We start from the raw sequence: 26,648 nt of genomic DNA on the forward strand, positions 1-26,648 counted from the left end.
CTGATAGAGCTTGAGAGAATTTGCAGAGAAGAATGGGAGAAACTCTCCAAATACAGGTGTGCCAAACTTGTAGCGTCATACACAAGAAGACTCAAGGCTGTAATCGCTGCCAGAGGTGCTTCAACAAAGTACTGAGTAAAGGGTCTGAATACTTATGCAAATGTAATATTTCAGTTTTTATAAAAATGTATAAAAACCTGTTTTTGCTCTTTCATTATGGTGTGGTATTGCGTGTAAATTGATGAGCTGTAATGTAACAAAATGTAGAAAAAGTCAATCGGTCTGAATACTTTCCAAATGCACTGGAGGAGTTTCACCACATGCATGGGAAAGTCACTGCAGTGTGTCTGCCAACTACAGCAGGCTAGATGTATGCACAATTAGCTAATTATACAAACACATTGCCAAGGCCATTATCAACTCGTTGATGTGAGTTGCCCATTTCTCAACACATTTGTCTCACTGTATTTATTGAGCACTGTAAAGCCAACTCCTAAGGACTTTGCCATGTTCATCATGACAATGAGTATAGGAGATGTCAAGACAGAACAAAGATCTGGGATCAGACTAGACTAGCAATAGGACTTCATGTGAAATTTGCATTATAATAAAGAGGGGTATTCCTGTGTCATATCTGGAGGCTTGTGGGGGTCAATCGGGAGTAGGGGGTGGGCATGTCTTCAAGGAATGATTCCTTTTCTCTTTGTGAACTCCTGAGCAGCAGATGTCATTCGAAATTAACATCTTGGCTATCATCAAATTGCTCACATAGAACTTCACTTGATTGTTTTATTGATTTATACACTGTTTACTAAAAGGAAGGCTGATTTGATTCAGATGAGTTTTTCTTACAATGAGATATTATGAGGGGGGTCTATAATAACATCAGGGTTGACTAGGCCTACATAATTGTACTCTAGAGAGAAGAAATAAAATAATATTTAGATGCATTTGCTCCTCATGTCGTACTGCTTATCAGTAGGTTATAAAAGCATGTTATTATTTAACATTTTTTATTCGAAATGGCTAACTTTGTCCCTAAAATGACCTCACATAGACATACTATTCGTTTAAGGCTGGGTACGCCCCGCGCCAACTGTTTTATGCAAATATCTACGCAATGTAACAATTGAATTCGCTGTGGACCAATCAAAGATGCGCTCTAACCGCGGGAGATACAAATTTCGCGGGACGAAATTTGGCGCTAAAAAGCTGTTCTTCCGAACTCCAATTCCCTTGTGTCAAGAGCTAAGCTTTTTAGCTGGACAGAGAACCCGACCGTGGCAGTAACTTCTCTACGAAACATCTGAAGAATACTCCTAAACCTTGTATTTCTGAAGGATTCTGCTTCTCAAGACGTAAACGTCAAATGTTTGCCCATTCTGGACTTGCAAATATACTTGTTGTTTATTTATTTAGCTATTAAATCATTAGCTAGCTAGGCAAAGTCTACGTTTTCTCTCAACTGGACACATCAAGGATAATATCGGTTGCAATGCAAGTCGTTTAATTTCAGAAACTACTCAAGCAAAGGATTTCGTTGGTGATTATCTATTTCACTTATGCATTTTGCACATCATTAACTAAATAGTATTTTTATGAAATTCTTTGGACATTTGTCAAACTAGCTACGAATTTTGAGACATCGCTTCCACGTCGTATCGGAAACTCCAACTCCTTTCATTCACTGTCGTGAATACAGTTTTCTGGAATATTTGAGTTTTGCTAGTAGCTAAACGTATTTTAATTTGAACACAGTCGTTAAATTTACTAAAATGATGCGGCTGCCCAAAGGCGTTTCTCCTGCGTCTGGCCGAGGTGCTGTAGGAGGACTGTCGTGTTCACAGAATAAAGTTTTGTCTGGAGTGAAGACAGAATTCTTCAGCACCGGGTTATGCAGTTCACCGATGAACTCGGTACCGGCAGGATACTTCACCCAAATCTGCAACACGACAGCGGCCGAACAAAGGGTGAACTGCCTCTATGCAACTCCCCATGGACCTGAAGCTAAACCCATCAGATCATCCTCCGGCAGACTCCCGGTAAGACATTTAAAAAGTTAAGATACTACCAACAATCGATATTACTGTTATCTACTTGATAATTAACGTTACTGACTATACAATACGTCAAATTATGGGCAAAATATTCCTAAATTCCACCGGTATGAATATATTTTGTCGGAGTTGTGCTTAATATTTAAAAACTGTCAAGCACAGGGTGATTTCTCATTCTAAATGTCAAGTTATGTTTCAAAAAGTAAGAGAAGAATAACAAATAATTAAATGCAGCAGTAAATAACAATAGCGGGGTTATATACAGGAGGTACCGGTACAGAGTCAATGTGCAGGGGAACTTGTGTCCAGGTAATTATGTACATGTAGGTAGAGTTATTAGATAACAGAGAGTAGCAGCAGTGTGTGTGTGTGTGGGGGTCTTATGGCTTGGGGAGCAGTGGTGTGTGGGGGGTCTTATGGCTTGGGGGTAGAAGCTGTTTAGGAGCCTCTTTGGACCTAGACTTGATGCTCCGGTACCGCTTGCAGTGTGGTAGCAGAGAGAACATTCTATAACTAGGATGGCAGGAGTCTGACCATTTTTAGGGCCTTCCTCTGACACCGCCTGGATGGCAGGAAGCTTGGCCCCGGTGATGTACTGGGCCGTACGCCCTACCCTCTGTAGCGCCTTGCGGTCAGATGCAGAGCAGTTGCCATACCAGGCAGTGATGCAACCTGTCAGGATGCTCTCGATGGTGCAGCTGTAAAACTTTTTGAGGATCTGAGGACCCATGCCAAATCTTTTCGGTCTCCTGAGGGGGAATAGGTTTTGTCGGGCCCTCTTCACGACTGTCTTGGTGTACTTGAACCATGTTAGTTAAACCTTACATGAATGAGGAGATGCACCATCTGGACAGGGAACTTGTTTCATAATGCCCAATCAGCCAATGCAAGTAATTTGCTGAAAAATGCGATTTAGTTTAACACATTGTTTAGCCATAGCCCCCAGCTGTCACTAACCAACCAAGCCAGGTCATATACACACCCGGCTCAACCTGTTTGTGTCCATCCACAAAGGTCACAGGTCACAGCTGGACAACCACTCACTTTTCTTGGGAGTTGACATAATTTGTATGTTCAACCATGAAACACACACACACACAGGGAGATAATGATATGTTGCTGATTAATACACACACCCAGGGTTCAGTGTGTGCGTCCAGGCTGATACTGTCTTCAGGACTAAATATATCCCCTGTGCTTTGCGCTAATACAATGGCATTAACTTGGCTAGTCACATGTCTGGGCTACTGCAATTTCCATTGTGTATTACTCGCCATTGTCCTAATGTCTACTTCCTATTCTAGGCCAAGTCTGACCAAGACGCTAGGTCAGACGATCAGGGTATTCATCGCCCTTCTCTATCCTACTGTTAGGATTAGGACCATGAGCTTTTAATGACCAGGGACATTTTGTTATAAAACTAGTTACTGCTAGATTACAACTAGTTATAGCCTATAACTGGGGCCCAGAGTTTTTCCTTGTCGGGTCGATTAGTGGTCAGAACTAGGGTCACGGGGTTATGGTAAACAATAACTCTATCCTGACACTAGTTATGATTAACAACAGAATGTCAGCCTCGGCAGGCAATAATATCCTTATATTGTCCGTAAAGCACAGTGGGCAGAGAGGCTATACTTGCCCTGGAAACATGGTAATGATAATTGTGTCAGAAGAAGAAGTGGTAGAGCAGGACATCCTCTTGCCATGCCCTGTTACTCGTAAACACTTTGGGTTACACTGTGAAGGAGCCATTATCCTTCTCCCTGCTGAAGTCATTCTCATTGGGAAAATGGGAGTAGAATTCATCTCAAATCTGGGTCACTCACAGATACTTATATAATATATGTCATTTAGCAGACACTTTTACCTAAAGCAACTAACAGTCATGCTTGCATACATTTTATGTATGGGTGGCCCCGGGAATTGAACCCACAACCCTGGCAGTACAAGCAGCATGCTCGATCAACTGTGCCATACAGGACCACTTCACAGATTGTCATTGATACTTACAACTTGGCAGAGACTAACAACTGGTCAAACGGGATACTAGTCATATTCAACCTGATATTGTATTAGCGCACTCCTACACTCAAGTGGAAGAAAAATCTAGAGTTCATTAATAGTTCATTATAGATAACCTGACATGATATATCCCCACTGTGTCATATTTATAGTGGTTGCTGCTATGATGTTTGAATGATTGGCGAGCTGTGAAATACTGTGTTTTCTGTGAGGATGATGCTACAACTAACTCGTAAATGTTTGACAGAGTTTTACTCCCGAGTTGAAAAACAAGACAGAAGGTCAAGGAGTGCTCTCTGGTTTCAGTTTGACACATACAGTACCAGTCAAAAGTTTGGACACCTACTCATTCAAGGGTTTTTCTTTATTTTCACTATTTTCTGCATTGTAGAATATAGTGAAGACATCAAAGCTGTGAAATTACACATGGAATCATGTAGTAACCAAAAAAGTGTTAAACAAATCTTCAAAGTAGCCACCCTTTGCCTTGATGACCGCTTTGCACACTCTTGGCATTCTCTCAACCGGCTTCAGCTGTAATGCTTTTCTAACAGTCTTGAAGGAGTTCCCACATATGCTGAGCACTTGTTGGCTGCTTTTACATCACTCTGCGGTCCAACTCATCCCAAACCATCCCAATTGGGTTAAGGTCGGGTAATTGTACTGTACTTTTGTTTGTACTTCTGTTTCTCCCATGTGTAACTCTGTGTTGTTTTTGTATCACTGCTTTGCTTTATCTTGACCAGGTCGCAGTTGTAAATGAGAACTTGTTCTCAACTGGCCTACCTGGTTAAATAAAGGTGAAATAATTCAAACAAAAACTTTTTTTGTTTGTTGTGGAGGCCAGGTCATCCGATGCAGCACTCTGTCACTCTCCCTCTTGGTCACATAGCCCTTACACAGCCTGGAGGTGTGTTGGGTCATTGTCCTGTTGGAAAAACAAATTATAGTCGTACTAAGCGCAAACCAGATGAGATGGCATATCGTTGCAGAATGCTGTGGTAGCCATGCTGGTTAAGTGTCCCTTGAATTCTAAATAAATCACTGACAGTATCACCAGTAAAACAGCATCACACCTCCTCCATGCTTCACGGTGGGAACTACACATGCGGAGATCATCCGTTCATGTACTCTGCGTCTCACAAAGACATGGCGGTTGGAACCAAAAATCTGAAATTTGGACTCATCAGACCAAAGGACAGATTTCCACCAGTCTGTCTATTGCTTGTGTTTCTTGGCCCAAGCAAGTCTCTTCTTCTTATTGGTGTCCTTTAGTGGTGGTTTCTTTGCAGCAATACGACCATGAAGGCCTGATTCATACAGTCTCTTCTGAACAGTTGACACTGTAAACCATTTATTTGGACTCTAATTTCTGAGGTTGGTAACTCTAATGAACGTATCCTCTGCAGCAGAGGTAACTCTGGGTCTTCCTTTCCTTTGGCGGTCCTCATTAGAGCCAGTTTCATCATAGCGCTTGATGGTTTTTGTGACTGCAATTGAAGAAACTTTCAAAGTTCTTGAAATTTTCCAGATTGACTGACCTTTATGTCTTAAAGTAATGATGGACTCTTCCTCTTTGCTTATTTGAGCTGTTCTTGCCATAATAAGGACTTAGCCCTATTTGGTAAAAGACCATCTTCTGTATTCCAGCCCTACTTTGTCACAACACAACTGATTGGCTGAAACGCATCTATCTTCAGAGTTCGTACTGTTAGGTGACCTAAACTGGCATATATTTAGCACCCCGGCCATACAACAAACTAAACTAGATGCCCTCAATCTCACACAAATTATCAAGGAACCTACCAGGTACAACCCTAAATCTGTAAACATGGGCACCCTCATAGATATCATCCTGACCAAATTGCCCTCTATATGCACCTCTGCTGTCTTCAACCAGGATCTCAGCGCTTACTGCCTCATTGCCTGCATCTGTAAGGGGCCCGCAGTCAAACGACTACCCCTCATCACTGTCAAACGCTCCCTAAAACACTTCAGCGAGCAGGCCTTTCTAATCGACCTGGCCCGTGTATCCTAGAAGAATATTGACCTCATCCCGTCAGTAGAGAATGCCTGGTTCTTTAAAAGTGCTTTTCTCATGATCTTAAATAAGCATGCCCCATTCAAAATATTTTAGAACTAAGAACAGATATAGCCCTTGGTTCACTCCAGACTTCACTGCCCTTGACCAGCACAAAAACATCCTATGGCATACAGCATTAGCATTGAATAGCCCACGCAATATGCAACTTTTCAGGGAAGTCAGGAACCAATATACACAGTCAGTTAGGAAAGCAAAGGCTAGCCTTTTCAAACAAATTTGCATCCAGTAGCACTAATTCCAAAAAGTTTTGAGACACTAAAGTCTATGGAGAATAAGAGCACCGTCTCCCAGCTGCCCACTGCACTGAGGCTAGGAAATACTGTCAGCACCGATACATCTACGATCATCTAGAATTTCAATAAGCATTTTTCTACTGCTGGCCATGCTTTCCACCTAGCTACCCCTACCCCGGCCAACAGCTCTGCACCCTACGCGGTAACTCAGTCAGGATCGCCACTTTATTGTAAGAATGTAAAATGTCAGAATAATAGTAGAGTGATATATTTCAGCTTTTATTTCTTTCATCACATTCCCAGTGGGTCAGAAGTTTAAATACGCTCAATTAGTATTTGGTAGCATTGCCTTTAAATTGTTTAACTTGGGTCAAATGTTTCGGGTAGCCTTCCACAAGCTTCCCACAATAAGTTGTGTGAATTTTGTCCCATTCTTCCTGACAGCTGGTGTAACTGAGTCAGGTTTGTAGGCCTCCTTGCTCGCACCAGCTTTTTCAGTTCTGCCCACAAATGTTATATAGGATTGAGGTCAGGGCTTTGTGATGGCTACTCCAATACCTTGACTTTGTTCTCCTTAAGCCATTTTACCACAACTTTGGAAATGCTTGGGGGTCATTTTCCATTTGGAAGACCCATTTGCAAACAAGCTTTAACTTCCTGACTGATGTCTTGAGATGTTGCTTCAATATATCCACAATTTCCCTTCTTATGATGCCATCTATTTTGTGAAGTGCACCAGTCCCTCCTGCAACAAAGCACCCCCACAACATGATGCTGCCACCCCTGTGCTTCACGGTTGGGATGGTGTTCTTCGGCTTGCTAGCCTCCCCCCCTTTCCTCCAAACATAACAATGGTCATTATGGCCAAACAGTTCTATTTTTGGTTCATCAGACCAAAGGACATTTCTCCAAAAAGTACGATCTTTGTCCCCATGTGCAGTTTCAAACCGTAGTCTGGATTTTTTATGGCGGTTTTGGAGCAATGGCTTCTTCCTTGCTGAGCGGCCTTTAAGGTTATGTCAATATAGGACCAATGCCATACAACACTCTGTTCGTGGCCTCCAACTGCTCTTAATGCTAGTAAAACTAAATGCATGCTCTTCAACCGATTTCTGCCCGCACCTGCGCGCCCGCCTAGCATCACTACTCTGGGCGGTTCTGACTTAGAATATGTGGACAGGTACAAATACCTAGGTGTCTGGTTAGACTGTAAACTCTCCTTCCAGACTCACATTAAGCATCTCCAATCCAAAATTAAATCTAGACTCGGCTTCCTATTTCGTAGCAAAGCCTCCTTCACTCATGCGGGCAAACATACCCTCGTAAAACTGACGATCCTTGACTTCGGCGACGTCATTTACAAAATAGCCTCAACACTCTACTCAGCAAATTGGATGTAGTCTATCAACGTCCATCCTTTTCTGTCACCAAAGCCCCATATACTACCCACCACTGCGACCTGTATGCTCTCGTTGGCAGGCCCTCGCTACATATTCCCCAACGCCAACACCTCCTTTGGCCGCTTTTCCTTACAGTTCTCTGCTGCCGATGACTGGAACGAATTGCAAAAATCACTGAAGCTGGAGACTTATATCTCCCTCACTAACTTTAAGCATCAGCTGTCAGAACAGCTTACCGATCACTATACCTGTACACAGCCCATCTGTAAATAGCACACCCAACTACCTCATCCACATATTGTTATTTTTGTTGCAATTTTGCACCCCAGTATCTCTACTTGGCCATCATCTGCACATCCATCACTCCAGTGTTAATGCTAAATGGTAATTATTTCGCCACAACTATTTATTGCCATACCTTACTACATTTGCACACACTGTACATAGATTTTTCTATTGTGTTTTTGACTAAGTTTGTTTATCCCATGTGTAACTCTGTTGTTTTTGTCGCACTGCTTTGCTTTATCTTAGCCAGGTCGCAGTTGTGAATGAGAACTTGTTCTCAACTAGCCTACCTGGTTAAATAAAGGTGGAGAGAAAAAAAGGAAAGAAATTCCACAAAGTAACTTTTAACAAGGCACACCTGTTAATTGAAATGCATTCCTGGTGACTACCTCATGAAGCTGGTTGAGAGAATGCCAAGCGTGTGCAAAACTGTCATCGAGGCAAAGGGTGGCTACTCTGTAGATTCACAAATATAAAATCTATTTAGATTTGTTTAGCAATTTTTTGGGTTACTACATGATTCCATATTTGTTATTTCATAGTTTTGATGTCTTCACTATTATTCTACAATGTAGAAAATAGTAAAAAATAAAGTACTGTAGGTTTCGGTGACATGCTAGCTACCCCCTGATCTCTCACCCCCACACATCACTACCTCATGTCATCATTGCCTATGCCCTCACCTATCTCTGGGACTCCCATGGTGAGCTTCTATTCAGGCTAGGGCTCAGGGTGCTGGGCTGTGAGATTGCCCACGTTGCCCCTTGTTTACACTCTGGCCAAAAGCTCCCTTTCTCTGTTATCTTGAGTTCCCTCTTCTCTTTTTGGTCTGCTCCCTTCCCCAGTAGCATGGGGAATGGGGTTGTCTTTTTTTATGTGTGAGGGACATAGGCTAGCTTGGTGTTGAATGGGTATTTTTTTGTCACACACATTGAAACTCTTCCTTGTCTTGGACATTAGGTTCTACTTAACTGAACCGGTGTTTGAAGAGCGAGAAGGTTTACACACACACACACACACGCGCGTGCGCACCAGTAGCTAGAAGTGAGTCTGTTGAAAGCATTTGGTTCATGTGACACAGATTTGTGAAATGCCTCTGGAGGGAAAATCCAGTCATATCTGTTGAAATGGTGTGAGTTAGAGGGGTGGAAGGACAGCCGAACTTGCATGCACGTTTAGGGTGAGGACGCTTAGTCGCCGTCTTAGAATGAGGCAATAACGGCTGTGGGTTGCGACATTGTGACGCAATGTGTCATGGAGATAAAGAACAGGGTTGTGAAGGAGGGACTCTGTGTATTTTAAATACGTTTATGTCATTTGGCAGACACTCTTGTCGATGTAAGTGCATACATTTTCATACATATTTCTCGTACCGGTCCCCTGTGGGAATCAAACCCGCCACCCGTGCAAACGCCATGCTTCTACCAACTGAGCCACACGGGGGACCATGTAAATGTACTTAAGTAGAGCGCCAGCAATGGCCTGCTAATGTGTTGACAATTGCTGTAGGTAGCTGTTCACTCACTATGTTTGAGCGTGACATTGTTTTAGCTTGATGTATTGTGTGTGTGTGACTCGTTATGTTCTGTATCTCTCTGTACATAACTTTGGAATTTGGTGGTTGAGTGATTTTTTTTTTCTTCTCTCTTTTCTCTCTCCCCCCCCTCGCCTGTGGTATGCTAGCTGACATAGGCCTTGTATTTTCACACGCCAAAAGGCGAAGCACTGACTCCCCGGTCAAAACCTCACTACAAACACAAACTCACAGGCCTAAGCCGGGCCCCTGCAAAACTGTGGTAAAATGTTCAAGGGGAGGCCCATTCGAGTTAGATACAATGCAAGGCGGCCATTTTAACCACCACATGGGCTTTATTTGACAGGTTGCATTTAGACTCGTCTCCAGAAGATGACACAGGGGTCACATTTTAATCCCTGATGTGGTTGGGGGGGGGTGGTAAAGATTTTAAGAGTGTGATCGGTGCTATCTTTTCCTCAATCGCTCCTCTGGTTTGCCACTGAGGCATTTCCTTCCTCTTTATTGGTCAAAAGGAGAAGTCATGCCTTAATGCAGGTTGAACACGTTAGAGGGGAGCATTTATATTTTTATTACAAATGTATTGTTTTGTATTTACCATAGGTAGTAGGCTTACTGGTAAACTACTAATGTCTGCTTTACCTCCAAGTTGGTGTAACGAAAATCTTAACCGATGCGATTGTGTGTGAAAGACAGTAAGTACAGTACAGTAATTAGTAATTAGAGTAATTAGAGTACAGTAATTAGACTATAATCTGGCCTAGTAATAGCAATATATATATAGTAGCCCCTGAAATGTGTGTGTGTGTGTGTGTGTGTGTGTGTGTGTGTGTGTGTGTGTGTGTGTGTGTGTGTGTGTGTGTGTGTGTGTGTGTGTGTGTGTGTGTGTGTGTGACAGGTTCTTCTTTGTTGTCTTTCCCTGCCACCTGCTGTGTGCGGCTGTGCCATATGTCACTGACAGACAGGTGGACATGTGGTGGAGGACAGAGGGACAATGTCATCCTTTCTCTCTCTCTCTCTCTCTCTCATATGGTTCAGTTCAAATCCACATGCTGCTCACATTCTCAGATCTACTGTAGTAAAGTATGGTTTACTAAGGGATAGGAGTTTTTTTTAAATTTGATTTAACCAGGCAAATCGGTTAAGAACAAACCCTGGCCAAACCCGGACGACGCTGGGCCAATTGTGCACCCCCCCCCCTTAGAAAAAAAGAGAACCAGTGCAATTAAAACCATAGGTGATAGTTAAAACGACAGTAGTTAAAACTACACATTTGTCTAATTCTACCCTGTAGTCTGTGTGTCTAGTTGTACTGTAATGACTTTACTTAGTACATCAGGCCCATTGCAGCGTCAGATCATGACATGCGTCACAGGTTATGCCGTGGTTTGATTTGAAGCTTGTGGACATGTGGCCTTCGCGGCACATGCTGGGTTGTGTCTGTAGCCACACTGAAGCAGAGTGATTTGACAGGCCCTTTCAATTCAATTCAAGGGCTTTATTGGCATGGGAAACATGTGTTAACATTGCCAAAGCAAGTGAGGTAGACAACATACAAAGTGAATATATAAAGTGAAAAACAACAAAAATTAACAGTAAACATTACACATACAGAAGTTTCAAAACAGTAAAGACATTACAAATGTCATATTATATATATATACAGTGTTCTAACAATGTACAAATGGCTAAAGGACACAAGATAAAATAAATAAGCATAAATATGGGTTGTATTTACAATGGTGTTTGTTCTTCACTGGTTGCCCTTTTCTCGTGGCAACAGGTCACAAATCTTGCTGCTGTGATGGCACACTGTGGAATTTCACCCAGTAGATATGGGAGTTTTTCAAAATTGGATTTGTTTTCAAATTCTTTGTGGATCTGTGTAATCTGGGGGAAATATGTCTCTCTAATATGGTCATACATTGGGCAGGAGGTTAGGAAGTGCAGCTCAGTTTCCACCTCATTGTGGGCAGTGAGCACATAGCCTGTCTTCTCTTGAGAGCCATGTCTGCCTACGGCGGCCTTTCTCAATAGCAAGGCTATGCTCACTGAGTCTGTACATAGTCAAGGCTTTCCTTAATTTTGGGTCAGTCACAGTGGTCAGGTATTCTGCCGCTGTGTACTCTCTGTGTAGGGCCAAATAGCATTCTAGTTTGCTCTGTTTTTTTGTTAATTCTTTCCAATGTGTTAAGTAGTTATCTTTTTGTTTTCTCATGATTTGGTTGGGTCTAATTGTGCTGCTGTCCTGGGGCTCTGTAGTGTGTGTTTGTGTTTGTGAACAGAGCCCCAGGACCAGCTTGCTTAGGGACTCTTCTCCAGGTTCATCTCTCTGTAGGTGATGGCTTTGTTATGGAAGGTTTGTGAATCGCTTCCTTTTAGGTGGTTGTAGAATTTAACAGCTCTTTTCTGGATTTTGATAATTAGTGGGTATCGGCCTAATTCTGCTCTGCATGCATTATTTGGTGTTCTACGTTGTACACGGAGGATATTTTTGCAGAATTCTGCGTGCAGAGTCTCAATTTGGTGTTTGTCCCATTTTGTGAAGTCTTGGTTGGTGAGCGGACCCCAGACCTCACAACCATAAAGGGCAATGGGCTCTATGACTGATTCAAGTATTTTTAGCCAGATCCTAATTGGTATGTTGAAATTTATGTTTCTTTTGATGGCATAGAATGCCCTTCTTGCCTTGTCTCTCAGATCGTTCACAGCTTTGTGGAAGTTACCTGTGGTGCTGATGTTTAGGCCAAGGTATGTATAGTTTTTGTGTGCTCTAGGGCAACAGTGTCTAGATGGAATTTGTATTTGTGGTCCTGGTGACTGGACCTTTTTTGGAACACCATTATTTTGGTCTTACTGAGATTTACTGTCAGGGCCCAGGTCTGACAGAATCTGTGCATAAGATCTAGGTGCTGCTGTAGGCCCTCCTTGGTTGGTGACAGAAGCACCAGATCATCAGCAAACAGCAGACATTTGACTTCGGATTCTAGCAGGGGAGGCCGGGTGCTGCAGACTTTTCTAGTGCCCTCGCCAATTCGTTGATATATATGTTGAAGAGGGTGGGGCTTAAGCTGCATCCCTGTCTAACCCCACGACCCTGTGTGAAGAAATGTGTGTGTTTTTTGCCAATTTTAACCGCACACTTGTTGTTTGTGTACATGGATTTTATAATGTCGTATGTTTTACCCCCAACACCACTTTCCATCAGTTTGTATAGCAGACCCTCATGCCAGATTGAGTCGAAGGCTTTTTTGAAATCAACAAAGCATGAGAAGACTTTGCCTTTGTTTTGGTTTGTTTGATTGTCAATTAGGGTGTGCAGGGTGAATACATGGTCTGTTGTACGGTAATTTGGTAAAAAGCCAATTTGACATTTGCTCAGTACATTGTTTTCATTGAGGAAATGTACGAGTCTGCTGTTAATAATAATGCAGAGGATTTTCCCAAGGTTACTGTTGACACATATTCCACGGTAGTTATTGGGGTCAAATTTGTCTCCACTTTTGTGGATTGGGGTGATCAGTCCTTGGTTCCAAATATTGGGGAAGATGCCAGAGCTAAGTATGATGTTAAAGAGTTTTAGTATAGCCAATTGGAATTTGTTGTCTGTATATTTGATCATTTCATTTAGGATACCATCAACACCACAGGCCTTTTTGGGTTGGAGGGTTTTTATTTTGTCCTGTAACTCGTTCAAGGTAATTGGAGAATCCAGTGGGTTCTGGTAGTCTTTAATAGTTGATTCTAAGATCTGTATTTGATCATGTATATGTTTTTGCTCTTTATTCTTTGTTATAGAGCCAAAGAGATTGGAGAAGTGGTTTACCCATACATCTCCATTTTGGATAGATAATTCTTCGTTGTTGTTTGTTTAGTGTTTTCCAATTTTCCCAGAAGTGGTTAGAGTCTATGGATTCTTCAATTGCATTGAGCTGATTTCTGACATGCTGTTCCTTCTTTTTCCGTAGTGTATTTCTGTATTGTTTTAGTGATTCACCATAGTGAAGGCGTAGACTCAGGTTTTCCGGGTCTCTATGTTTTTGGTTGGACAGGTTTCTCAATTTCTTTCTTAGATTTTTGCATTCTTCATCAAACCATTTGTCATTATTGTTAATTTTCTTCGGTTTTCTATTTGAGATTTTTAGATTTGATAGGGAAGCTGAGAGGTCAAATATACTGTTAAGATTTTCTACTGCCAAGTTTACACCTTCACTATTACAGTGGAACGTTTTACCCAGGAAATTGTCTAAGAGGGATTGAATTTGTTGTTGCCTAATTGTTTTTGGTAGGTTTCCAAACTGCATTCCTTCCATCTATAGCATTTCTTAATGTTACTCAGTTCCTTTGGCTTTGATGCCTCATGATTGAGTATTGCTCTGTTTAAGTAGACTGTGATTTTGCTGTGGTCTGATAGGGGTGTCAGTGGGCTGACTGTGAACGCTCTGAGAGACTCTGGGTTGAGGTCAGTGATAAAGTAGTCTACAGTACTACTGCCAAGAGATGAGCTATAGGTGTACCTACCATAGGAGTCCCCTCGAAGCCTACCGTTGACTATGTACATACCCAGCGTGCGACAGAGCTGCAGGAGTTGTGACCCGTTTTTGTTGGTTATGTTGTCATAGTTGTGCCTAGGGGGCATATGGGGAGGGAATGCTGTCACCTCCAGGCAGGTGTTTGTCCCCCTGTGTGCTGAGGGTGTCAGGTTCTTGTCCGGTTCTGGCATTTAGGTCACCACAGACTAGTACATGTCCCTGGGCCTGGAAATTATTGATTTCCCCCTCCAGGATGGAGAAGCTGTCTTCATTAAAATATGGGGATTCTAGTGGGGGGATATAGGTAGCACACAGGAGGACATTTTTCTCTGTTAGGATAATTTCTTTTTGAATTTCTAGCCAAATGTAGAATGTTCCTGTTTTGATTAATTTAATGGAGTGAGTTAGGTCTGCTCTATACCAAATTAGCATACCCCCTGAGTCCCTTCCCTGTTTCACACCTGGTAGTTTGGTGGATGGGACTACCAGCTCTCTGTAACCTAGAGGGCCCTCTCTCCAACTGTGATCTGGCGCGTGTGTGTGTGGTTTGTAAAACAAGAGATTATGGGGATATGGAGGTGTGTGCGTGTGTGTACGCACACACACACACACACACATCTGTGGGGGGGTAACACCACTTCCCTCTGTCTTCAACCAGCAGTGCATGCGGTACCCCAGGGCAGATGTTCAATGTTCTGCTTGGTTCCCCCCCACTGCCACTGAGCTGATTATAATCTGGTCCTAATTTAGTGTGTTGGAATGGAGTGGGGCATGCCATTGCTGCAGTATGGGGGTGTTCTAAAATCCTAGTAAGATTTTTTTTTTTTTAAATTTTTACCTCCCATTTTTGGACTCCATCTGCAGTCGTCTTCCAGCAGCACCTTCCGTTCTAACCCGACATCTTTCAGTGCAGGAGATAAGCGCTCGTTCCACAGCGAAAATAACATGGAACACATCGATCGAATCCATATGTCCTATGTTGGAAAACGGTTGGAAATTAGAAGTTAGATCTGTTAGACTTCGGGTTGTGGTTTTAATTTCTCTTTCAATAGCCTTTACACTTCTCCTTGTTTCGGTTCGAGTATAAGAAAATAGTCACTGATTTCGGTTTCTATAAAAATAAAAATAAAGTTACATTAAATGCACGGCGCATTATGTGGGTTGTAATGCTGTAACGACACCGAATTAAAAACAATTGGGCCTAATAAAAGTCACATGATGGTAGTCACTGCCCATGACTGATTATCAGTTCATTTCACCATCATTTACTCACACTATTTTACCTTAACTTTTTGTAGAGTTGCTGCCTATGCCGTCTGACAAAATCACTATTTTCGTAGTACTTTAGAGTATAAATGGCATGATGACTGCTATCAACCAACTATCAATCACTTAGATCATGTATTTTCAGGTAGAGATACCTCGAGATGCAACTGCTCTCTATCTATCTCAATCGGCATTCTTCTGTCTCTTTTTAGGTAGCGGGCATTTTTTTTTATATATATACACAGAACGGTCGGTGCTCAATGGATTATGGTAATTGTAATAATTACCACGTTTTCTGTGCTAAACTCTGTAGATTATTGGTCTGTTGGAAACAACTTCCTACTACTTCGTACAGTTCAGGCTTAATCTGTCTACAGAAACTGGGCCATGTGTGCATTGAGCTCACAGAGAAATACTGAACGAAATGGAATTCAAATAATTGAACCAATGTCAGTCAATTAGTTGTTTAAAAACCGAAAAATATCCTACATTTCCGTTTAATCGCTCAGCACTAATAATCATTACACGACTTTAAAGGAGGTCATTTGATGCAAACATATACTGTAAGTAGGTTCTACCTTTTTCCATGGTATAAATTACATTATCACAATCGCTTGCTTGCCATACTAGTCTGTACAACAACGGGAGTCAGCCACAACCAAGCTTGAGGGACAATGTTGATTGGCAGGTATCATTTCCACTGAGGTTGCAAGGTTAAAATGGGAGGTGGGACCAGATCCGCACAGCATTGTCTAATAGAGCTCGCCGGCTTGTAGTTCTAAAACCCGGAAATAAGTTACCCCTGGTTCGTCCAGCCATCCCTGAAAATAAGGTCTGAGGTTAACACAGGCGTATACATTTTGTTCTATGAGATAATAGCAGTCAGTTAAAATGACCGTAGCATAGTGGTGAATACGTGTGATGCAAAATCGGAGGTGTGTGTAGGTGGTCTTATTTGTGTGCGTCCATAAGATTGTGTATGATAGTAGTGGTTAATCCTAGTGTGTGTGTGTCGGTGTTGGTCACCTACTGATTGAGGCCTCGTGCAAGGGTTGTGAGATGTGATGGCTGGGAATGTGGCAGGCTGCCTGTGTTCTTTTAAAGAAAAGAGGACAAAAGGACGGGTGGTCATTGGGGGTGGGGAAGGGAGGAGTGAGGGGGTCATGGGGGGGAAAGGGGGTCATGGGGGGGGGAGTGAGGGGGTCATGGGGGAAAGGGACGAGTGAGGGGGGGTCATGGGGGAAAGGGAGGAGTGGGGGGACAAAGGAGGAGGAGGAGTGGGGGTCATGGGGAAAAGGAATAAGGAGTTGGGGGGGTGTCATGGGGAAAAGGAGGAGAAGAAACAGGGGGATGTGGTCAGTGAGTGGCGTTTGGCGGGCAGTGGGGCGGTCCCACACACACACTCCCCTCATTAGAAGTGCTTGAGAATGTTATGGCCTTTGTCACAGTTCTTGAGACCACCACCACAATTACGACTTGTCGCTTTTCAACAGCCACAATTAGCATTAGCATACTGGCAGCACAGATCTCACACCACAGTGGACGGGCTGGGCTTTATTCTATGGCCTGCTACCATCTTATCCTCATGATCTACAGCTCTATAGGACATAGTTACATGACAAGTGGACTTGTTACGCATTCAAACTGGGAATGGTTCTAATAGACTCCCTGCATCCTAACAATCCGTCCTTTCTCACAGAGTGTGCACTTGTTCACTCCCATTTGAAAGGAAATGAAAGGTTGGAGATGTATAGTGCAAGACTCTCTAGCCCATGCCTCGTTGTCAAATCCAGTGATTTGAAATGTGTGAGGAGTAGTGAACGAGTACAAACTTCAGGAGAAAGGAGATATTATTGGGATACGTAGCTTGAGAAGGAGTGTCTTTAACCCCTTTTTTCCCCCTCTTTGTGCCCCCCCCCAGGCCAAGAGGAAGCTGGACCTGGAGGACCCTCTCTACCTCCCAGACTTCAGGACCCCCAAAGGAAAGGGGGTTGTGGCCACAGCCAGAATCCCTAGTCCCAAAAGTGAGTGTGAGTCAGTGATGACCCCCCTACTGTCTCCATTACCAAATAAGTGACAGGTTGCATAAAGCGAGACAACATAATCATCCATCCTTTATACTTAAAACACACAAGCTACATGTAGATCTTTTCCAATCCATAATATTGAGTTCACATATGTCTATTCCACATATTATTGAATACGTAGACCGTGCACAAATCCACTCTCTTACCCCATCCCTTGTGTGACCCTTGACCCTCAGCGCCCAAGTCTCCCGGTGAGCGGACGCGCTACGACACCTCCCTGGGTCTGCTGACCAAGAAGTTTGTTGGCCTGCTGAGCGAGTCACCTGACGGCGTGCTGGACCTCAACTGGGCCACCGAGGTCCTCGAGGTGCAGAAGAGACGCATCTATGACATCACCAACGTGCTGGAGGGCGTGCAGCTGATCCGCAAGAAGTCCAAGAACAACATCCAGTGGATGTGAGTAGGACACTTAGGACAAGTACATTTTAAGGACAAGTCCACACTTAGGACAAGTAACTTCTCATTCTTTGGCCGTAGGAGGTGGGCCCAATTCCATTGTCAACTCCTTAGCCCCTACTCCTTAGTGCAATATTGATAGGTCCACCTTGCTCTGTAATCTAAAGACAATCAGGGTTTAAATTTTTTTTTTTACATGTTGATAGTTCCAACTTCACCTGACCATGATCTATCTATACCATGATGTACAATGTATGTACTCTGTGGTGGCTCATTATAAAAATCAAAACCATTTTATTAGGGTGGGTGGCGTGTTCGAGGGCTCGGCCAGCAGCGGGGAGAAGTCTCGCGCCCTGAGGAAGGAGCTGGGAGAGCTGGAGAGGGCCGAGAAGGCCCTGGAAGACCTGATCACGTCCAGCAGCACCCAGCTCAAGGAGTTGACGGAACACGGGGACAACCAGGGACAACTAGGTTACGTCACCTACCAGGACATCAGGTCTATAGCCAGCCTGCAGGACCAGACGGTCATCGCCGTCAAGGCCCCGTCAGAAACCAAGCTGGAGGTGCCTGAGTCCTCGGAGGTGAGTGGTCATCTAGTCATAGATAGAGAGCTGGGTAGTGTTCATTTGGGCACACCGTAGCAAAACAAGGACAAGTTCAGTTAGTACCTGACCGTTTGGAAAAAAACAATACAGCTGAAGTACAGCTTAAACAGACATGGAAAAAGGACACAGTGACCGTTCCAAGGATTGCCTTATGTGTAACCTTTATTTAACTAGGCAAGTCAGAGGAGATCAAATTCTTACTTACACTGACTGCCTACCGGGGAACAGCAGGTTAACTGCCTTGTTCAGGGGCAGAACAGAACGACAGATTTTTTTTTAACCTTGTCAGCTCGGGGATTCGATCCAGCGACCTTTGCGGTTGACGGCCTACCGGGGAACAGTGGCCCGACGCTCTGACCACTAGGCTACCTGCCGCCCCCTATTACTTGGAGCAAGTGACATGGGTGTGCACGTTGTGCCTGCTCTGTGGTTGCCCCATTGGACAAGTGATATTCCATTGGTGATAACTACTGGAATTCTTTGTAATTTTGGTGGTCTTTACATTTCTGGGCAGGTCATCATAACCCAAAAAACTCCTGACCTGCCGACTGGGCGAGAGCCTTTCAGACCTTAACGTCAGTCCCTGTACCTCTTCCTTACAAGGATATGCTACACACTTTCTTACTAAGCCAATCCTCTTGTATAACAAAAGACAGACTCTTTTTACCCTTCAGACATTTTGAAACCGAGCCCATTCATTTACCAATCCTGCCCACTATCCCTCGCTTCCCCGTAGTGCGTCATTGTTACAGTTCCCTATTGTCCTGTACCCACAGGGCTCCCAACAGATCTACCTGAAAAGTAAGAACGGGCCCATTGAGGTGTACCTCTGTCCCGAGGAGGGCCTGGAGGATGCCAGCCCTGTCAAGAACACCACCACCCCCAGGAAAGACGACCCTCATCAACCCCTGGGTCACATTGTCTCCCCCTCCCTCGCCATGGCACCACCACAGTACACCACTATCAAACAGGAGCCCCAATACACTGACGTCAAGCAGGAGCCCATGGAAGGTAAGCTGAACTGGGGGGGGGACTGTGTTGTCTTGTCTGATACAGCTGAGGTCTATTCAATGATGTGAAAAGTTCTGAATGTTGAAGATAGCAACAGAATTGAATAGACCTGATACAATTTCCAATTCTACATGACAGACAGTCGTAGCTGTTCTGCACAATACCTTTCTATCTGAGCGTCCTGTACCGTTGCAGCCTCCTCTAAACAGTCCCGTATGTTGTAAGGGGTGTCCAGTCACTAACACACCCGCTCTCCCTCTCCGCCCTCCCTACAGCTGAACTCTCCAGACCTGCACCAGTATCCCTCCCACCAACTCCCATCAACACCACCAACCCCACCACCCTCCTGGACGTAGAGGGCCTCCTGGGCCTGCCCCCCAGCTTGCTCCAGATGACCGAGGACCAGCTCCCGGGCCCCGGGTTCACCCCCGACCCCAACGCCCCCTTCGTCAGCTTCTCGCCGCACCTCGACCACGACGACTACCTCTGGGGGCTGGAGGATGGCGAGGGCGTGTCCGACTTCTTCGACACCTACGACCTGGGAGACCTGCTCCAGAGCTGAGGGAGGGAGAGGGCGGATGGGATTATAGCCTAGTTACGACCACGTTGCTTGACCTTAAGCAACTCTGAGCCCTAGTTATAATATCTAGGGCTCAGAATATATGTAATATAGGCTATAACTGGTCAAGGGGAAAACTCCTGTCCCTATTCATGAAGGAGTAGTGTCCTCTGTAGAGGTATGGGGTGAAGGGGAAATGTTACACTATGAAGCCATCAACCTTTGCTTTAGCCATGTCTGTTCTGCGTTTTGTCTAAAACGGGCCCCTTGTGTCTGTTCATTTGTATATACATGTGTATAGTTTTTGAGTTTGGATTTAGGTTAGTGCCTGGATTGATAGTGGTCTGTGTGCGCTGTGTGTGTCCAGCTTATGAAGCTCTCAGCGTTGTGGTTTGTGTATTTGTATAGTGGACAGTGTTGTCCGTCTCGTTTCTATTCTGTGTGCTGTGTGAAAAATGCTATGTGCTGTTTGAAAATATAGACACAGCACTTTTTTTTTTTAATGCATATCTGATGACCAGCAAAAAAAAATCGACTCGGGCATTTTGGGTTGGGGGTGTTATTAATAACTCTCAGGATTTCTTTATGACTTCAAAAGTCAAAATGTTTATAGTGCGCATCTTTGGCCATTAGGGGGCAGCATTGTATTATGTCAGCTGCTTTAGAAGGTTGAATCACTCACTGTATGTTTTAAAAACCGAAGTGAAACGGGGAGGTACTACTGAACGTCGCCAATAAAGAACACAGATTTCATTTGTCCGCTGCAAAACGTATTCAAATATTATGCCCTATTGATCACGACCCAGGTACCAAACGTGGAGTCTGTGGCGCTAACTTAACATGCCGTTTCAACGAGGTGTTAGGAAGTATGGTTAGAGTGTAGTTGTCGGGTATTCCCAAGACATCTGTTTTACATTGAGGACCTGACCTGGTCACTACATCTAGCCTCAAGCTTTATGGAAGGTCAGGTGGTGAAGTATTCTGTCTCCCATGCAAATCTGCAGGTTTTTGCTCCTCCCTTGTACTTGATTGATGAGTTAAGGTCATTAGTTAGGAACTCCCCTCACCTGGTTGTCTAGGTCTTAATTGGACACAAATTGAAAGGCAACAACTCAAACCAACAGACACTCGGCCCTCCATGAAACCAGTTTGACACCCCTGTCAGAGGTTAGTTAGAAGCGGTTCTGGACCCATAGCCAAAAGACGCAGAAGTTGCATCCCAAATTGTGCCCTATACAGCGCACTGCTTTTGACCAGAGGTCATAGGGGATAGTGTGCGATTTTTGGGACGTAGTCAAGTGTCTCTTTTTGGTGACCTGATATTATCGATCGACATAGTGATCCCTAGTCTATATGTGACTGGCTAGAGTATCACGCTTTGCTCTTGTGAATCGGCAGCTAGGTTTCACATCGGGAAGCTTCTCTATCAAGATGCATTTGATAGTGTTTCTGTAGTATCTAGAATTCGTAGTAACAAATGACCTTATATTTCCATGGAAATTATCTAGTGAGGATGATAATACGCCACAACATCTGGGTGTTTTGACTTAGGCAGTAATTAAAATGAACTAGAGGGCAATTTTAATTTCCCACTTCTTTTGAAACTAGATGAAGTCTTTGATTTAAATGGTGGTTTGTGTGTTGTTGAAACGCTCGTCATGCACCCATAATAGGAAACAAAGAGCACTTTGTCTTTTCCTGTTTTTATATATATATATATATATTTTTTTTTTAAATGAAGGCTCGGCCCCACGTGTGTGGTACTTTAAACCTGGGAGAAAGAGCCGAAATTACATGCCAAGGTCAAATTTCTCCCTCTGTCTTTTAGACTGGGCTGTGTTCGCACCGAACTGAACAAAACACATCTCAAGATGTTTTTTAGCATGAATTCCGTGTTGGTGCATTTTCTGCCTCTTCCCCAATGCGGGTTAAGTCAATTGTCCTGTCCTAACAAACTTGAATATTTTGCGTGCGTGTGGTTTGTTTGTTTGTGTGTGTGGAAGGTTGGGTAATGGGTGTTTTTTTTTTTTAGTTGTAGATTTGTAGACAATTTTTTAATTTTTTAAAATGTTTTATTGTGCATTTTTTTGTAACTGTACAGAATTGAATTTGTATTTATAATTTCTGAAATAATTTGTTTTTAATACTGACCATTGTAAAAGAGCAAACGTCTCTGTTTGACATGCGGCACTTAATATTTTGTATTATTGTGGTTGGTTTGAAAAGAGTAAAGTATTAAAGCCATGGTGTAAACTTGCGATTCTGTCCATTTCCTATGACATCATTTGTTGATTTCTCATGGCAAGCAGCAGTTATCCAATGTAGGTCAATGGTAGATACCTCCATTGTTCTCTTCTGTCTGGAAATCGGCAAACTCCGTTCCAGGGTGTGCTTGGTCAAGTCCGATCGTAAACCAAACTGTTTTCTTAAGAGTGAGTTTATTAGAACCACTTTTTTTTTAAAATTGGGTTTATGAACAAATAATCCTGTTCAGACTTGCTTCAAATTAATCCTCAAAGCAGAGAATTCTGGCTAATATGGTAACAGATTCAAACATAAACCTCTATCAACAGACTTGAATACAAATGTACCACAATAATGCTGCAACATATACAGTATAGCTTTCTTAGCTCCACAACATCTAGTTGGGAATCCCTATCCAATCCGACCTGTGTTTAGAATCTGGCACAAGGATTGAGGACATGTCGAGGCACATTGATGCAATGAATTGTGACATTCCCATGGCTTGACTGAACAGAGCAACGTGAGCAATGACAATAACACCGAATGCAGCTATAAACTTACACCACCCCCGACAGGTGGACAAAAAAACAAACATAAAAAGCCACAGTCAATCTTTGGACTTCGACGGTTGTCAGGGGCGACCTGCAGACAATAAGATCGTGGATGAAGCTAAGGTCAAGGGGTCACGAGGAACTGGACACAATGGGACACGTTAACCTTTCTTTCACGGGGCTCAGATGTCGTGTATTTGATTGGTGTCGTTCTAACTGGTTGGGCAGAGGACAATGGAATTCTCAGAAGTTCAACTTAAATGCTTTGTTTCTCTTGGAAGGGAGGCACAATCTAGCCTGAGCCACCTGCCCCATTGAATGGCTGGCAGCTAGTCGGGCCAGTTAACGAAACAAGTCCTGGCGTGTTTGTCCCATTGGTGTGCAATGGAGAGGATGAAGGGAGAAGGAAAAGCCCCCAGAAATAAACAGTGATTCTGGAAGGAAACTTATTCTGGTGGTCTCATTCACCAGTCGTGTCTTATAGGCCTTTGTGAGTATGAGAGGATAGTAGGAGAGGCTAGAAAGCTGGCTGGCATCGGAGGCCAGATAACTCAGGGGGGAAAGTGCCCTTCAAGCGTGTGTAGATAGAATTTTGGATTCAACGGCTCTATTTTGACATGAAGACGGATCAGAGTATCTGGAAGAATGGAATATCACACAGTTTCCCACAAGTACTGTATGTATCATTATTAATAGTTGAATCCCATCCAGACAAGTATTCGCCCGCAGCCTAGGTGTCTATGATTAGGTTATGTGGCTGGTGAATGCTAAGCGTAACTCTACGTGTTTAACAGGTTGTCAGACACCGCAAAACCCACAGACTCATCTGACATACAACATGCCTCTGTTCTCCCTATGCCCCTGGTAACCTGCTCTATAAGCCGTTGGAAAATAAACGGGGTTTCCCACAGGCCTGTCACAGGTCACACTTTAAAGGCTGAGTCTGTGATTTTTTGTATTTTTAATTGAACCTTTATTTAACTAGGCAAGTCAGTTAAGAACAAGTTCTTATTTGCAATGACGGCCTACCCCGGCCAAACCCAGACGATGCTGGGCCAATTGTACGCCGCCCTATGGGACTCCCAATCACGGGCCGGATGTGATACTGACAGCCGTAAATTGAGGAATGTACCTTTAATTCTGCTACATGCTCGGAAAGACGGGTCCTCAAATATGGACATACTTTTTTGAATTCTGAACCTAAACGAAAGCCTTGAATGTTCATGTGAAATATGTGTATGTGACCAATAAAATGTCATTTAAAAAAAATATATATATATTTTTTTGTCACAAGACAGACTTTAGCCGCAACCCAAAAGGGACTTTCTTTCAGACTGCTACTAGGGGATATCTAGATGTAATTTAATTTATAAACATCAACATTGTCTGGTTTAAAATGACATTGGCAGCCACCGTTGAAAGTGTCAGGTGTGTGAGGATCGAGACTCACTCAGGTTGGGTGTTGATTTCCTTGAGACAGTGACTGACGGTGACTGACAGTGACTGACAGTGACACGACTTAATCGGATTATTACTACATCCATAAATAAATTGAACTTCTAAGCGCCATTCATAACACGCAGGTGTTGCCATGCTAACATGAGCGAAAGACAAGTCACGTGATGTCATGTCTGTCACAGTATTTGGGAGGGTGGGGAGACACACAAAAAAAGGTTTGAGTGTGACACCACCAACAGGAGAGGAATGCTGCACACAGTGAGTCATACTCATAGACGCTTTACATGTTAAGACCAAAACAGTGGTAGACACTCACGTCAAACTAAGACCGTATTATTGGTACCGTGCCATATTAGAAGCTATTCTCAGTAAGTGCTTTAAAACAATTACTTGAAATGGACACCAGTTCAGTTCAGTTGATTCTCAGCCGGGTTTTTTTTTTTCTCTTAAGAAAAGAGTCCATATGAACTTTTCCCTGAAGTAACAGTGTCTTAAATCTTAAATATTGCTGCACCCTCTCCTCTCTCACTCTCGTATATGGTAAACCTGGGAATATGGGGGGGGGAGTAACCTTAATAAGGAGGAGAGGGAGAAAGGGAAAGGGTAAAGATAGAGGCAGTTTGGATATGAACACAAAAGAAGACTATGAACTTCTGTAAGTGTTTTCTAAATGGTCTCCTTTCTCTCTTCTAGTCTCTAACTCGATCACTCTCACACACACTCACTTACTCTCTCTATCTCATACACACAAACCTTTCTCTCTCCTTTCTCACCCTATCCCTCCCCCTCTCTCTCTGTGTTCTCTCTCTCCTATAGTCCTATATGGCTGTTCTGAGTGTGTGAGCACGCGTATGTGTGTGTGTGTGTGTGTGTGTGGCTAAACAGACCGGCTTGCTCAGTCCTAGTCTCAAAAAAAGGACCCCAACAAACGTAGCAGCAGGCACACAAAGGCCCTGCTTCATCCAGTAGCCCTGCTTGGTAACTGAAGGAGGGTATTGTTATAGGCAGGCAGGGAGTCTCTGAAATGTCTGCATTACATCAACCCTAACGCACAGAGCCAACACAGGCCACAGAAAACAATTTTGGAAAACAAGAGTGTAGCTAATTGGGTCACCGAACCAATTTGTTATGCTCACTAGTACATGGGGCATGTTCTTTAGGCCAGAGGTTCTTAGATTTCTTGAGGTCGGGGCCCCTTTTTTTATGATAACAAAATTCATCAGGGACCGCCTCAAAATCAGGACACAACTCGAAATAGATAAAACATAGCATACAAGGAGTTTTACTTTGCCATCGGGACGAACCAAGTCTGGCACCCTGGGAAGGAACATTTTAAAAGGCCCATCTCTTGGCATCGGAGAGATCATTTTGCAGTTTTCAAACTAATGTCCTGCAATTCTACACATTTCGTCATGGTGCAGAGAGATTTTTGTTATTGTTGCAGCAGAGAAAACGTTGCAGTTTTAAAGTTGAAATGACAAGAAGTATGGAGTTGAAAAAATTGATTATTGGTAGAGCACTGTGGATAACAATATCCCTGTGAGCCTACCAGGCCCCTGTTGTCCAGGTGTAAGAACATACACTAAATGACCAAAAGTATGTGGACACCTGCTAGTCACCTGCTAGTCATTTCAAAATCATGGACATTAATATGGAGTTGGTCCCCCGTTTGCTGCCATAACAGCCTCCACTGTTCTGGGAAGGCTTTCCTCTAGATGTTGGAACATTGCCGCGGGGAACTTGCTTCCATTCAGTCACAAGAGCATGAGTGAGGTCAGGCACTGATGTTGGGCGATTAGGCCTGGCTCGCAGTCGACGTTCCAATTCCTCCCAAAGGTGTTCGATGGGGTTGAGGTCATGGCTCTATGCAGGCCAGTCAAGTTCTTCCACTACAATCTCGACAAACTGATTCTGCATGGACCTCGCTTTGTGCACAGGGGCATTGTCATGCTGAAACAGGAAAGGGCCTTCGCCAAACTGTTGCCACAAAGCTGGAAGCACAGAATAGTCTACAATGTCATTGTTTGCTGTAGCGCTAAGATTTCCCTTCACTGGAACTAAGGGGCCTAGATGGACCATGAAAAACAGCCCCAGACCATTATTCCTTCTCGACCAAACTTTACAGTTGGCACTGTGTATTCGGGGCAGGTAGCGTTCTTCTGGCTTCAGCCAAACCCAGACTAGTCCGTCAGACTGCCAGATGGTGAAGTGTGATTCATCACTCCAGAGAACTCCAGTTTCCACTGTTCCATGGTGATCGTAGGCTTGTGTGCGGCTTCTCTGCCATGGAAACCCATTTCACGA

At 43.6% G+C, this 26,648-nt stretch overlaps 1 protein-coding gene across 1 annotated transcript; it reads left to right on the forward strand.

Moving 5' to 3' along the window:
• Positions 1-1,234: 1,234 nt before the first annotated feature.
• Positions 1,235-22,358, forward strand: e2f2 (E2F transcription factor 2). The gene is made up of 6 exons (XM_042325562.1): positions 1,235-2,042; positions 17,355-17,457; positions 17,697-17,916; positions 18,218-18,497; positions 19,298-19,532; positions 19,808-22,358. The coding sequence occupies exons 1-6, from the start codon at positions 1,776-1,778 to the stop codon at positions 20,092-20,094; spliced, it is 1,392 nt and encodes a 463-aa protein (XP_042181496.1). The 5' UTR covers positions 1,235-1,775; the 3' UTR covers positions 20,095-22,358.
• Positions 22,359-26,648: the final 4,290 nt, after the last annotated feature.

This window comes from Oncorhynchus tshawytscha, linkage group LG08 (assembly GCF_018296145.1).
Source record: "Oncorhynchus tshawytscha isolate Ot180627B linkage group LG08, Otsh_v2.0, whole genome shotgun sequence".
In the NCBI taxonomy this organism is placed as follows: domain Eukaryota; kingdom Metazoa; phylum Chordata; class Actinopteri; order Salmoniformes; family Salmonidae; genus Oncorhynchus; species Oncorhynchus tshawytscha.